General features: G+C 46.4%; 1 protein-coding gene and 1 non-coding gene across 3 annotated transcripts in view; one reads left to right on the top strand and one right to left on the bottom strand.

The window, feature by feature from the left end:
- The window catches only part of Stxbp1 (syntaxin binding protein 1), a 58,373-nt gene that overhangs the window by 29,637 nt on the left and 15,370 nt on the right, over window positions 1-13,366 (bottom strand). For both annotated transcript variants that reach the window (XM_052182216.1, XM_052182214.1), the window contains exons 2-4: window positions 3,706-3,755; window positions 1,972-2,053; window positions 77-153 (exon numbers count right to left, since the gene is read on the bottom strand). In XM_052182216.1, coding sequence (XP_052038176.1) covers window positions 77-153; window positions 1,972-2,053; window positions 3,706-3,755 — 209 coding nt within the window. The remainder of the gene's footprint in view (window positions 1-76; window positions 154-1,971; window positions 2,054-3,705; window positions 3,756-13,366) is intronic.
- Window positions 11,907-12,033, top strand: LOC127686520 (small nucleolar RNA SNORA31). The gene has a single exon (XR_007978143.1). It is a non-coding gene; the product is annotated as a small nucleolar RNA SNORA31 (small nucleolar RNA).

Genomic DNA, 13,366 nt, shown 5'->3' on the forward strand with positions numbered 1-13,366 from the left:
CTTAACCTAGAAATGTCAGGCGCTCTGAGCCCCAGAGCCTAAGCCCAGCGCCCGCCTGAGCAGGACACAGATTTACCTTCTCAGACGGGGTGATGAGGTACACGGCCTCCAGGCTGGGGAGCGGCTCTCGGCGCTTGTTGATATCCTCCACAACTGGACAAAGACATGGCGCACAGCGATTGAGAAACCAGGAGCTTTGCGGCCAGGCCCTCGGGCTAGCACACACAAACCCACGGAGCCCTGGCCCCTTCTTTAAGCACCATGTTCCCTGGAAGTGAAGCCCACTGCTTCACTCACCTGAGGTACTGGAAACTGAAATCTCACTGTAGCAGGCCCTCCTAACTCCACCGGCATCCTTTGCGCTATTCTGAGAGGAAAGGCTGCACTGTCAAGGGCAGACCCTTTGTCCCTTCAGTTTCTCATCTTAATGATCCCCTAGAATTCCTTTCAAACTCCATGACGGCTTCATCTGTCACCGACTCTCCTGAGCTGGAGGTACAGCTCGTGGTATAGAGTACTTGCCGAGTACACGTGGCCCAGGGTCCAATGGCAGCTCTGTACAGAGCTGTGGAGCAGATACTTTCCTGTGCGTTCCTAATGAGGCCCGTGTGAGTGCACTTCTTCTAACGGCTCCAGGATGAAGCCAAGCCAGGGCCTTTGGTTTACATACTTTCTATATGCGCACAGACCAGGTAATGTAGACCAGGGTGGCCTTGAATTCAGAGATCTTCCTGCCTCTGCCTCTGGAGTGCTGGGATTATAGGTGTGAGCCAACATAAGGCTAGCCCACATAATTACATGGCCAGCACCTTACTGATTGAACCATCTCCTTAGCCATTTTCTTTCTGTCTCTTGTGTTTATTAGACTCAGTGGTGTGACTGTGAGCAGGAAGAGGTTGCCTGTTTCCATTACTTCCATTGGTCTTTTTTTTTTTTTTTAACACAGCATGTCACTACATAGCCCAGGCCATTCTTGAATTTATGGTAATCCTCTTGACTGCTGAGTGTTGAGATTGTAGCCATGTGCCACCATATCCAGCTAACCATCACCTCTTTTTTCTAATTATGGACTGAGTTATTGTGTATGTGTGTACATGTGTGCACATGGGGGTCGGAGGAAACCCTATGAAGTTGGTTCTCTCCTTCCACCCAGCTGGGATAGGGTCACATGTGGGTTATCAGACTTGGCAGCAAATGTCCTTGCCCACCAAGCTGCATCACCAGACCCAGCCTTTCTACACTTGATGGCTGCTTTGACTGTTTCCTTGATGGCCTCTTGTGAGCAATAGTCTGTGGACACTCCACTTCATGTCTGCTGAACAAGTACCTGAGTTAGCTCAGGATACACTTCTGACCTGAGCCTGCTGGGTGGCAGACACACAGACCTTAAACTCTAGCAAATATTGCCAAGTGATTTTTGGAGCAGCTGTGTGCAGTGGCATGACATCACACCAGGAATAGCAGTTTTCTGTGCTTCACTGAGCTTACCAACCCTAATCCGGAGCACTCAAGTCCCTCATCGGTATGAGGGTGGGACCTTCTCCTTAAGCAGTTTGGTTTCCCCCTCGACTGGGTAGAGTGCCATCCTGCTTTTAGAAATGCTTGTTTTTAAATTATATAGATAAGTCTCTCTGTGGGTTTGTGCCCACGAAGGCCAGCAGAGGGCACCAGATTCCTCAGTGAACCACCTAACGTGGGTGCTGGGAACTGAACCTGTATCCTTTGCAAGGGGAGCACACACGCTTAACCACTGAGCCATCCCGCCAGCCCCAGTCTTCTTTCTCCACCTAGCCCTTCTATTTGGCATTCCTTTATCATGCACTTCTGGCGCACCCAGCACTGCATTCTGGGTGGGCTCCAGTGGGCTGTAGTCTTACCACAGGCGTTACAGGAAGCCTGTAAATTCACAGGCCGGTAATGACTAGGGAGGGAAGAGCGTGCTGCAGGGGAAGGTGGAGAGAGCGTGCTCACTTGTGATCCCCTCCGTCATGATGTCCGTCATCTTGCAGCAGGAGGACAGCATCCTCATGCTTAATTGGTCCACCACCAGCACCTGGAGGAAGGAGGAGGACGCTCAGGGCTGCTGTCCCTGCCCTCCTTCTCTTACCGGCTTCCCAGAGCATGCTGGGTAGATGTGGGAGAAGCTCTTCCCTGTGGCCCACAGCTAGGCTCAGGTACACGCTGACTTTTACCTCCTACTTCACCCTCTAGACAATAGTGTTTGCTCCCACGGACTTGACTTCATAAACTGTAAAAACACTAAGCATTTATACAAAATGAAATAAAGAGGAAGGAATAGGAGGCTGGAGAGATGGCTCAGCAGTTAAGAGCACTGGCTGCTCTTCCGGAGGACCCTGGTTCAATTTTCAGCATCCACAGGGCCGCTCACAGCTGACTGTAACCCCAGTTTCAGTAAGAGGTTCTGACACCCTCACACAGACATACATGGCAAGGAAAACACCAATGAACACAAATTAAAAATAATTTGAGAGAGACAGAGACAGAGAGAGAGAGAGAGAATCATGTATAGCACCAGCACTCTGTGGGTAGGCATTTCCAGGTCATAACTTGTTCTCATGAGACTGGCTAGTGTCCACACAGGGCGGTTCATGGGGCTCAGCACAGCCACCATCAGGGCATCTACATTCACCCGCACATATCTCTGCCCAGACTCGGTGCACACGAATGTTATACCCTGCAGAGTTTGCCTCATCTTCCCTACGTCCTCTCACCCCACACACAGGGGAGAGAAAAAGCCAACAGTGTAAAAAGGCCTTTTCTTTTCCCTCATGATATAATAAAGCACAGAGAGGCCCTGACTGTGGGAGCCATCACCACAGACGCCCCAGTCAGAAAGGCTCTGCTGCTGTACGGCAGCCCCTGGGCTTCATCTGCGGAGGCAGCTGGGAATCCTTGTGTCTACAAAGTCCTGCCTAAAGGAGAGGGTGACAGAGACATGCCAGTGAGCCCACCAGATGGCCTCCCTTCTCGAAGCTGTGAGAACTGAAACAGAACCCCACAGGGCCACAACTGGGCTTCACAGCCTCCTTTGCCAGTTAGCTCCTGTGCCCAGTGAACCTGGGCATGTGTGGGCTCTTGACTCCAGGGAAATCTGAAGCTCCAAATGGACAGGGCAGTCCCTTCAGCAGCTTACGAGGGAGTTCCAAGGGTCCCACTAGCTCCTGGCCAGCGTGACGCCGGAGGCCTCGGAGGACTTTTGACTGCTCAGCCATCTCACCAGCTCCATGTGCTTTAGAAGGTCATGCACAAAGCCATCCTCGGGCCTGGGAAAAGCACCCATTTCTACCACCTCCCTGCCAACCCCAGCTCTACCCTCTTTGTTTCTTCCCTGTGTGTAGGTCAGGGAGAATGTCTGCATGTATGTGTTCATGTGTGTGAGGGACTATACACGTGAATGTCACATGTCCTCTTCAATAGGCCTCACTTTGTTTACTGGGCCGAGGCCTCTCGATGATCCCAGAACGCACTGATTCTGCTAGTGCACTTAGCTGCTTGCCAGCCAGCCAGCCTCAACCTCCCGAGTGCTGGGGTCACAAGCAGGTTACATCCTGCATGGCAATCCTGAATGGTTGTGGGGACGGACGTGACCTTGGTCCTTACACTTGCACAGCGCATGCTTCATCCAGCCCCTGCTTTCCTCACACATGAACTCACCATTATGGTTGCGAGCTGCTCGCTACCTACCTTCCACTCGCCCTTCTTCTTCACCTTCTTGATCACATCATGCATGATCTCTAAAAAAGGAGGGAGAGAGAGAAAGGAAGAGAAGGAAGGAGGGAGAGAGAAGGAAGAAGGATGGGGAGAGAGGGAGGGAGAGAATGTGTTACCGTAATTTCAGAGACTTCTGCACCTGCCTACTAGAGCATCTTCCCCAGTCAGGCAGTTCAACCAGCCTGTCCACAGTGACACACTCCGCCACCAGAGAGTCAGGTCTTTCCTGGCTCCTTAACTCATTGGTTCATAGACATTTTGACCTTAAACAAAGTGAGGTCTTCTTTATGATTTCCAAACAAAAGACCCCAGAGACTCTCTGTGGGTAAGTACGGTGGCACTAGGGCAAAGCTGAGCTGGCTGAGCCACACCTGCAGACCCAGAACTGCAGGGGTGCAGTAGGCAAAGGATGAATTTGAGGCCAGTCTGAGACACAGAGGCAGCAGAATGCTATGCTAGCCTGGACAATATAGGGAGATATTGTTCTGAAAACAAACAAAAATAAACTGGGAAAAAGTAACCAATTCATTTATTATAATAACAACAACAATAATAATCATAAACCAGTGTATGTTAACATAAGTAATATTTCAGTGAACGAACAGTACCCATGTAGGGAGAATGCAGGGGTCTTAAATCTTTGTAGCTCTCCTAATGTCTGCCTTCACAGAGGACAGCTGTCTGTCCCTTCTGCTTCTGAAGCTAATCTGTCTGGAATCAGGTGACATCTGGAAAGGGCTCAGAGAGCATGAAAAGGAGGCCAATGACCTCACAGCCTTCCTATGGAGACAGCTGTGAGTCGTCGTCATCCCCACCCCCATCCCCCAGGATATTAGGTTTGAGAACCACTGTTGTAAGTAAATAAAAGGCTCAGTCGAGGGGACCCCACGAGTCCCCTCTAACTCTATGGTCAGGAGGCCTGGGGTCTCACCATAGCTGTCACACTGTGAGTTTCTATAACACCTCAGCCCCCGAAAGAACAGCTGCAGAGGCCTCATATACATATGAATGGCCACAGAGGCCTTGTAGGAAATATGACCTGCCACTCTGAAAGGCCACGCCCCACATTATCCTGGAATGATGAGAAGTTTCAAGGCAGACACCAGCAGGTGTCTCCAGCACTCGGGTCCTTGCCCACCCTTCTAGGACACAGAGAGTCTTAACTCTGCTTCTGACCATCAATAATCCAACCTCTCATGAAGTGTTCGCAAGTTTTTAGGAACTTTTTTTCTGATTACTAAAAACAAAAATAGAAAGTTGTAGTGGGTGGGACTTGCCTGGAACCATATCAGTTGGGATGCAAAACAAGAAGATGTTAAATGTTAAGCCAAGGTGGGCTGAGATCAAGACCTGCCTGACCCAAAAAAAAAAAAAAAAAAAAAAAATCAAGGGCTAGGGGTGTGGCTTGGAGGTGGAATGCTAATAAAGGGCTGGGGGTGTGGTTTGGAAGTGGAATGCTTGCCTATCATGAGTAAGGTGTGGTTTTGAGCCCTAGCATCACAAAATAATACAATGGAAAACACACAGATAAATAATATTAAAAGTACATCTAATGCTTGTTTTAGGAGGCTGGGGCAGGAAGACAGCAAGTTCAAAGCCAGCCTAGGTGTAACTGGAGACCGTCCGTTGGAAAGTCTCCAAAGCTCCCATCATGAACCCTTGAGCCCTCATGAGCTGGCCAAGGCTTGTGTTGCTCCTTCAGTGTCTGCTACATTGTGAGAGAGCAAACATGGGGTCCTGGGTTCAATCCCCAGTACCATAAAAGGAAAACAAGGAAAAATCATTTGTAATCTTGCCAACCTAAAATGTATTTAGGTAGCTTTTAGTTCATTTTATACTAGCTTTTCTATGTAATTTCACATAGCTGAGATCATATTTCATGTTTTTATTTTTGCTTTATATATTCATTTTCCTATGTTAGTAAAACTGCATCCTGGATGGGAGGATATATTCATGTACTTGCATGAAGTAGCCTTATGCAACCCTGCTTAAAAATTAAAATATAAAAATAAGGTTAATATGAAAGAAAGAATTCTACTTCCTGGGACTTAATTGTATGTGGTACTTTTAGGGGATTGAACTTGGGGCCCCCCACACACTAGGCAAGTGTTCTACCACTGAGCTACAGCCCCAGCCAGATCCCTAGGATTTTAAATGCCAGCACAAGAGTCCACAGACTACTCAAAACTATTTCCTTTAGACACTTAATTTACTTATATTGTGATGTAGTGAAAACCTGGACACAAAGTGTTTGAGCAAATTAGGTTATATTCCTGTAATAGACTAGTGTGTACCCATTGGAAATAATGATATAGGAAAACACACGTTCACACCTTCACTCCCTCAGTGAGTGCTGGCTGGGGACCCACAGTGTAGCAGACACTAGTGGAGCAACACAAGCTTTGGCCCACTCCCGAGGGCCCGCAGGCTCATGATGGGAGCAACCACTCGATGACAGCAGCACCCAAAGCGTCTTCTGTGTGCCTTGAAAAGAATATGGGAGAGTCCAGGACACGGCACAAACAGAGATAGAGCAAGGCCATCGCCAGGAAGTCGATCCTGACCAAGAGGCTGCCACCAGAGAGAGAAGAGAGGGACACTCGAAAAGCTTGTAGGAGGCAAAGAAAAGACACGTGGCATCTGTTTGGGGTTGAAGAGGCATGGCTGCACTTAGGACGGAGGCAGACCACAGGCTCAGCCGATGGCTTGGTCTCTAATGCGCTGTAATTCAGAGGGAAGCAGTCACCAGACCTGGAGCTTGTCCGTGGATTCATCCATTGATGGATACTTATTTATTTATTTATTTATTTATTTATTTATATGAATACACTGTAGCTGTCTTCAGACACACCAGAAGAGGGCATCAGATCCCATTACAGATGGTTGTGAGCTACCACATGGTTGCTGGGAAGTGACCTCCTTTTTGTGGGATGAGTGGTGCGGCCATGGGAGGGGGAGGTAACCTGATGTACTGCGGATGGAGATGGCAGGTAGATGTGACACCTACCACATAATGAGCCTCAGCACTTGGAGTGGGAACAGAGGACGAGAGGCAGAGATTATTGGAGGGACACAAAGAGAGGAGAAATTGTCAGCAGAGAATACTGGGAGTCTTGTTTTGTGGGGATGAGGACGGAGCTCAGTGGTTAAGGGCACTGGCTGCTCTTTTAGAGAGGACCTGGCCTCCGTTCCCAGCACCCACATGGTGGCTTACAACCATCTAGAGCTCCAATTCCAGGGAATCAAATAAAATCAAATAAAAAACTAAAAAAAACCTTAGGAGCTGGAGAAACGGCTTAGCAGTTAGGAGAACTCACTGCTCTTGCAGAGGACTTGGGGTTTGATTCCCAGCTCCCACAAAGTGACTCATAACTGTAACTCCAGGCCCAGGAAATCTGACACCTCCTGGCTTCTGTGGTCACTATATGCAAATGGTACAAAGATATACATACAGGAAAAATACCCATACACATAAAATAAAAATAAACAGGTGGCGGTGGCTGGCAGCTTTAATCCCAGTACTTCGGAGGTAGAGGCAGGTGGATATCTGTGAGTTTGAGGCCAGCCTGGTCTAGAGGCCAGCCAAAGCTACACTCCAGAGACATGAGCTTGGCTGGCTTTGACAGGCTCTCAGTGAGACAAGAACGGACTAGAGGGAGAGAGAGGACAGACAGAGAGATGACCTTGATCATCCTTTTCAGAAAGACTTGCTAAAAGGTAGCAAAGAATAAATAGACCAGAGATACTAAAGCAAATGAAGGTTTTGTTTGTTCTGAAAGATGTGAGATATCAGAACATTTGGTGTTGGCAAAAAACAAAAGAAGATCCAACAGAAGGGTGGATCAGGAACCTCCCTCCCCTTCTAGGGAGGGGCAGGGATCACCTGACCTGGGTGGAATGGGCTGAGATGACAGGATGCTGTGATGGCTGGTGGAGATGATGTCATCAGCTAGGAGTTGGGGGAGGGGAGTAAGTGTTAGTGGAAGAGTTGAGAAAAATAGGCACCGTGTATCTTCCCAGAGATCAGGGAGGTGGATTTCCACATTTTAGCATTTCTGGACAGGTTTAAAAACTAATTTGAGGTTTGTGACCACAGTTTTAAGTAAAACCAGGAGCCTGGATTTTTATGTTACCCTTTGAGGCTCACTATGTAGTCCAGATTGACCTCAACTTTGCAATGACCCTGCCTCAGCCTCCTGAGTGCTGGGATTATGGGGTCCTTGATGCCTGGCTCTCCTTCTGTCTTTACAGGGTTCTAGGGATGGGATTCAGGTCAGGCCCACTCAGCCATCTTTTCAGCCCTACAACTTTTTTTTATCTGTTTTTTTTTTAATTAAGTAAATGAAATCACAAAGTCACATCTAGGGCACTAGAATTCTATGTATTTCATTGAAGGCTAGCATGTCAATGTTTCAAATGCAAACACAACTGGTTTTTGTTGTTGCTTTCTGATCCTGAAGTTATTTATTCTCTTTGTGCTTTAACTCCTTGTTACCTGAGTTGAGGGCTTTTTAATGAATTAAATTTTGAGAGAGAGCTGTTCTAGAATTTGCTCTGTAGACCATGCTGGCCTCAAACTCACAGATCCACCTGCCTCCTGAGTGCTGAGACTAAATGCATGTGCCACCACCACCTGGCTAACTTTATTTTTGAAATCATAATGTAATTACATAATTTCCCCTTTCTTTCTCTCCCTCCAAGCGTCCCTGATGCCCTTCGCTGCTCTACTGAAATTCACAGCCTCTGTTTTCTCTCATGTTGTACACACAACTGTTTTTTAAAAGTATATATGCACAGGCAAATTGGAAAAAGAGAGCAAAATGTTACCTTTATGAGACAAAATGATTAGCTTTAATTGCTGGTATGCCCCAGTGCTGCTCTGTGCATCTACTAGTACAAACAGACAAACAGGCCAACTAGAAAACAGAACACAGTGCTCTGGACGGCTGCGTGAAGGGCCTTCTCTGCATGAGGTCTTCTGCTGGAAGAACTCCTGGAGAACGGAGGGACACATCGAAGTGCAGGTGTCCTAGGCTTTGGTCAAAGTCAGCTAAAATCCCAAAGCAGAACACCCTCTGCTGACTGCATGACTCTCCTGGGACAGGGTGCTCTCTCGTGAAAGGTGTGCCTGCCTGCGGCTGTGCTGGTACTGGGATGTAGTAGAGAGGTGAGTGTGTGTTCTTCCACTGAGCTACATACAGTCCAGCCCCCTCTGCTTTATCTGAACTTAACAAACAATGCAGGCTGAATATATCTTTTGCTACAAAAATTTATTTAAATACAGTAAAAAGATATTGCTCAGGAGACATTTAGATTGGGGAATGCGGAGATAGAATGAGAAAAGTCAAACCCAGCACGAGCATGCACATGTATGCCTAACTGGTGCATCAGCAGCCTTCCTACAGCCTTATCCCGTCCCCCAAATTCTCACAGCATATATTTGTCCTGGGTATTATTAACAGCCAATCCTAGTGATGCCCTACATTCTTTAATCCAATACCAAAAAGGAAACATGGATTAGAGCCCATTTTAGCATGGAGAATCAAGAAGTGGCCTGGGCTATTTTCTAGCATATAATCCCATCCCGTTCCCTCAACTTTGCAGATCTCCTCTATAGGGAGAGAGACCAAGAGCCCTCTAGAGCTGATCAAGCACTCAACCAAAATGTTTCCACCATCCACCTCAGGCCACACAAGCTTGAAGACCTGAGTGTGAACCTCATGTTCCACATACAAAGCCAGGCATGGCTGCATGTAGTCGCAACCCAAGTGCTGGAAAGGCAGACAGGAGGATTCCTGGGACTTGTGGGCCACAAGCCCCTGTCAGAGACCATCTCAGAAAGCAAGATGGTCAGCTCTGGAGGAACAATACCCAGTGCTGTCCTCTGATACACACACACACACACACACACACTCATTCACTCATGCATGCATGACTATATGCACACACTTTAGTGAACTAGAGTCTAGTTAGGGTTGTGGCTCTGGAGAACACATTTTTAGGCATGAGAACAGATCACCTAGTCTTTAAGGTAGCAGGACTTGATGAGGACTCCCACAGTCCCCAGTCACCTTCAAACATGACAGCTCCCTTCCTGTCCTGTATCTTCATTCCCACCCCATCTGTCATCTGAGACAGCATGACAATTTGCTGAAATGTCCATGGGATCCTGTAGCACAGAGGCGTGGAGTTCTGTGAGTGAGCCAGGCAGTGGTCTATGCTAGGCTCAGAGCTGAAGGAGGTGACTCAGCCCAGGGGCTCTCTATTCCCACACAGGCCCAGTGTTCAAAGTCCACAGCTTAAACAGAGGTCTTGGAGGTTTTCCCACGGGGCCTGCTGGGACACTTGTCTTCATTCTTGAAAGATAATACAGGTAAATGGTGACTGTCCTAAAGTAGAAGTCTGCAAACCAGATGGATCAGGAAAACTCTTTCCTTAATCCTTACACAAATGCAATAAGGCCTATGGTGTTATGTAAATGTAGAGACATAAGCAAGGTTCAGGTAAGAACCGTCACCATCTTAGAATTTCTCCCTGTACTCATTTTCTGGGTTGTTGTTTTATACCAGCGACAGACGCAGGATCTTCTATATGACTAGCCTATGTTCTACCACTAAACTGTACTCCCCAACACATACCCTATTTTTGTTTTATTTTTTTGGTTTTTTTTTGGGGGGGTGCTTGTTTTGTTTTGAGACAGGGTCTCACTATGTAGCTCTGGATGTCCTGGAACTATGTAGACCAAGCTGGCCTCCAACTCACAAGATATCTGCCTGCCTCTGCCTCTGGAGTACTAGGACTGAAGATGCGTACCACCACACCTGGCAACTATTTTGCAAAATTAGATTACAAAATTATTTTCAAATCTCCCATTAAAAATAAACAAAACAACAACAACAAACAGCTTGGTCTAGAGATCAAGTTCCAGGACCGCCAGAGCTACACAGGAACTATGGACGACAGTTCCTTGAAAGCACACAAGCCGGGCAGTGGTGGCACATGCCTGTAATCCCAGCAATCTGGGAGGCAGAGGCAGGCAGATTTCTGAGTTCAAGGCCAGCCTGGTCTACAGAGTGAGTTCCAGGACAGCCAGGGCTACAAAGAGAAACCCTGTGTTGAAAAAACTAAATCCAAAAAACCAAAAAAAAAAAAAAAAAAAAAAAAGAAAGAATGAAAAAAGAAAAAGAAAGCACACAGCTAACCATGGGTATGCATAATCACCCTCACTTTACACAGTAGAATGGCGAGGCTCAGGGAATCAAATTATCTAGTAACTACACATCAAAATGTACATGAAGATACAAAAGAACATATAAAAAACAAGTTTATTTCAATCAAAGAACTAACTGTCCAGGTGGGGAAATGAGACATCAAATAAAAGCACTGTAAGATAAAGTCATTAGAACTCCTGCACACTACTGTGGTGGATGAGAAATAGCAGAGCCATTGTGTGTGTGTGTGTGTGTGTGTGTGTGTGTATGTGTAAAACATTATATTTGTGCATGTGTATATATATGTACATTAGACACAAATACACACACATAACAACAATTGAAGAAAAAGAGTTTATGAACTTGAGTGAAAGCAAAGCAGAAGGGGGTAGGGTAATGAAAGGGACTGGAAGGAGGAAAGAAAATAGAGGAAATGAAGTAATTATATAATAATTTCAAAAGTAAGAAATTACAGTCAGGAGGTGGTGGCGTATGACTTTAATTCCAGGACTTGAAAGGCAGAGGCAGGGAGACTTGCTTGAGTTTGAGGTCAGTCTGGTCTACACAGCAAGTTTCAAGACAGCCAGGGATCCACAGAGAAACCCTGTCTTGAAAAACCAACCAACCAAACAAACAAACAAACCATTTTTTAAAAGTCCAAGTTCAGCCAGGCACAGGGGAGGCAGAGGCAGGTGGATCTCTGTGAGTGTGAGGTCAGCCAGGGCTACATAATGAGTCCCTGTCTCAACAAACAAACACGAAAGAATCCAAGATCCAAAGTCCAGTGTGGGGAGGCACATCCTTTTGATCGCAGCACTTGGAAGGCAGAGGAAGATAGAGCTTTATGAGTTCCAGGTCAACCAGGTCTGTATAATAAGACTGTCAAAATAAATAAATACATAAATAAATAATTAAAGAAAGAACAAAAGAAGAAAGAAAAGAGAGACAGACAGACAGACAGATCTGCATGCACTGATAGCCCTTGAACAGGTGTGGTTGTTCTTCTGGTCTGTACCAGGATGTAAAAGAAAAGCTCCCTGAGCGCCCCGCCTGCCTCTGTGGCGCCCAGACTGAACTGGGGTGTGCATCTATGTGGCAGGGAAGTTGCATACTCCAGTTGGGAGAGCTCTTCATTTAATCTTATTTCCCATCACTCATCACCTTAACTAGCTGCTGCTTACTATCCGTACAACCCCAGGACATAAGACAAATAGGGCTGACACTTTATTCTGATCATGATTTACATGGAGTGGAGGCATTGTTTTAAAGAAAAAAAAATGTCATGTAGGTTGTCTAAAAATAAAGTGCATTAAAAAAAAAATAAAGTGCATTACACCCGCTAGAGAAAAGAAAAAAGAAAAAGATAAATAATGCAGTTTTTCTTAACACAGGACTATTACACAGAGCCCTCAAATGACAGCTCCCTCAACCTACCCTTATAAAACAGCATCTATCTAAGATTTTAATTTACTATTTGTATCTAAACTATACTTTGCAGATGTAAGCAAGACCACAAAGCATCAGCCACAGGGTGAGAACAGGTTGCCCCTCTCTGAAGCTGCCTAGCCCATTTAAGTTTGATTCTGGGGTGGTAGGGGATTAGAGGAAAGTAGGGGCCCAAGGTTTGAAGCTGGCTTGATGAGGACTTATTTGCAGATTCTACATAAGACTCAGATGCCCAAGGTTATGGCATCTATGACACAGGCTGCCTGCCAGCACCCATGTAGTGCATGGCTGCGACTGCCTTCCATCAGAGATTAAAAGGGGGGCTGAGTCGAGTTTCAGGACAGAGTCCACTTTCTCTTTCAAGGCAAATCCTGTATTCTCCCCTGTTTCATTAGATTGAAAGCCAAAGGTCAAGAAGCTAGCTTCTCCCAGGCTGGTCAAGGCAGAGGACACCCTTGGGGGCCTTAGAGGCTACAGTCCCTTAGCATGGGTATGGCCCCAGCCGCAATAATCAGCACCAAAAGAATAAAAGACACAATAATAAATAAAATAAAAAGCGTTACTTTGTTCTTCTTCAGGTTGACTAAACAGTGTGCCTCAGATAAAAGGAGCTGTGGCATCATAAAACTTGCACAGATGGCAAGAGCCAGGAAAAAAAAACAATTTCCATTTTCTTAAAATTTCCATTTTCTAGTTATTTTGGTACTTTGAACCAAAAAATCAAGAAGTTGTGGGGTGGAAGGGAGAGCACCTGTAATCCTAGTTACTCAGCAGCCTGAGACAGGAGGATTGCAAGTTCAAGGCCTATCAAGCAACTTACTCCAACTCGCAACTTTAAAATGAAGGCAGAACAGCTCAGTGGTAGAATGCTCACCAAGCATTTGTAAGGCCCAGGGTTCAATTATTAATATCACAGAGAGAAAAGTGGGAGGGGGAGAAGGAGGAGGAGGAGGAAGGAAGAGGGAGGAAGGAAGGAG

Source organism: Apodemus sylvaticus, chromosome 5 (genome assembly GCF_947179515.1).
Source record: "Apodemus sylvaticus chromosome 5, mApoSyl1.1, whole genome shotgun sequence".
NCBI classification, from domain to species: domain Eukaryota; kingdom Metazoa; phylum Chordata; class Mammalia; order Rodentia; family Muridae; genus Apodemus; species Apodemus sylvaticus.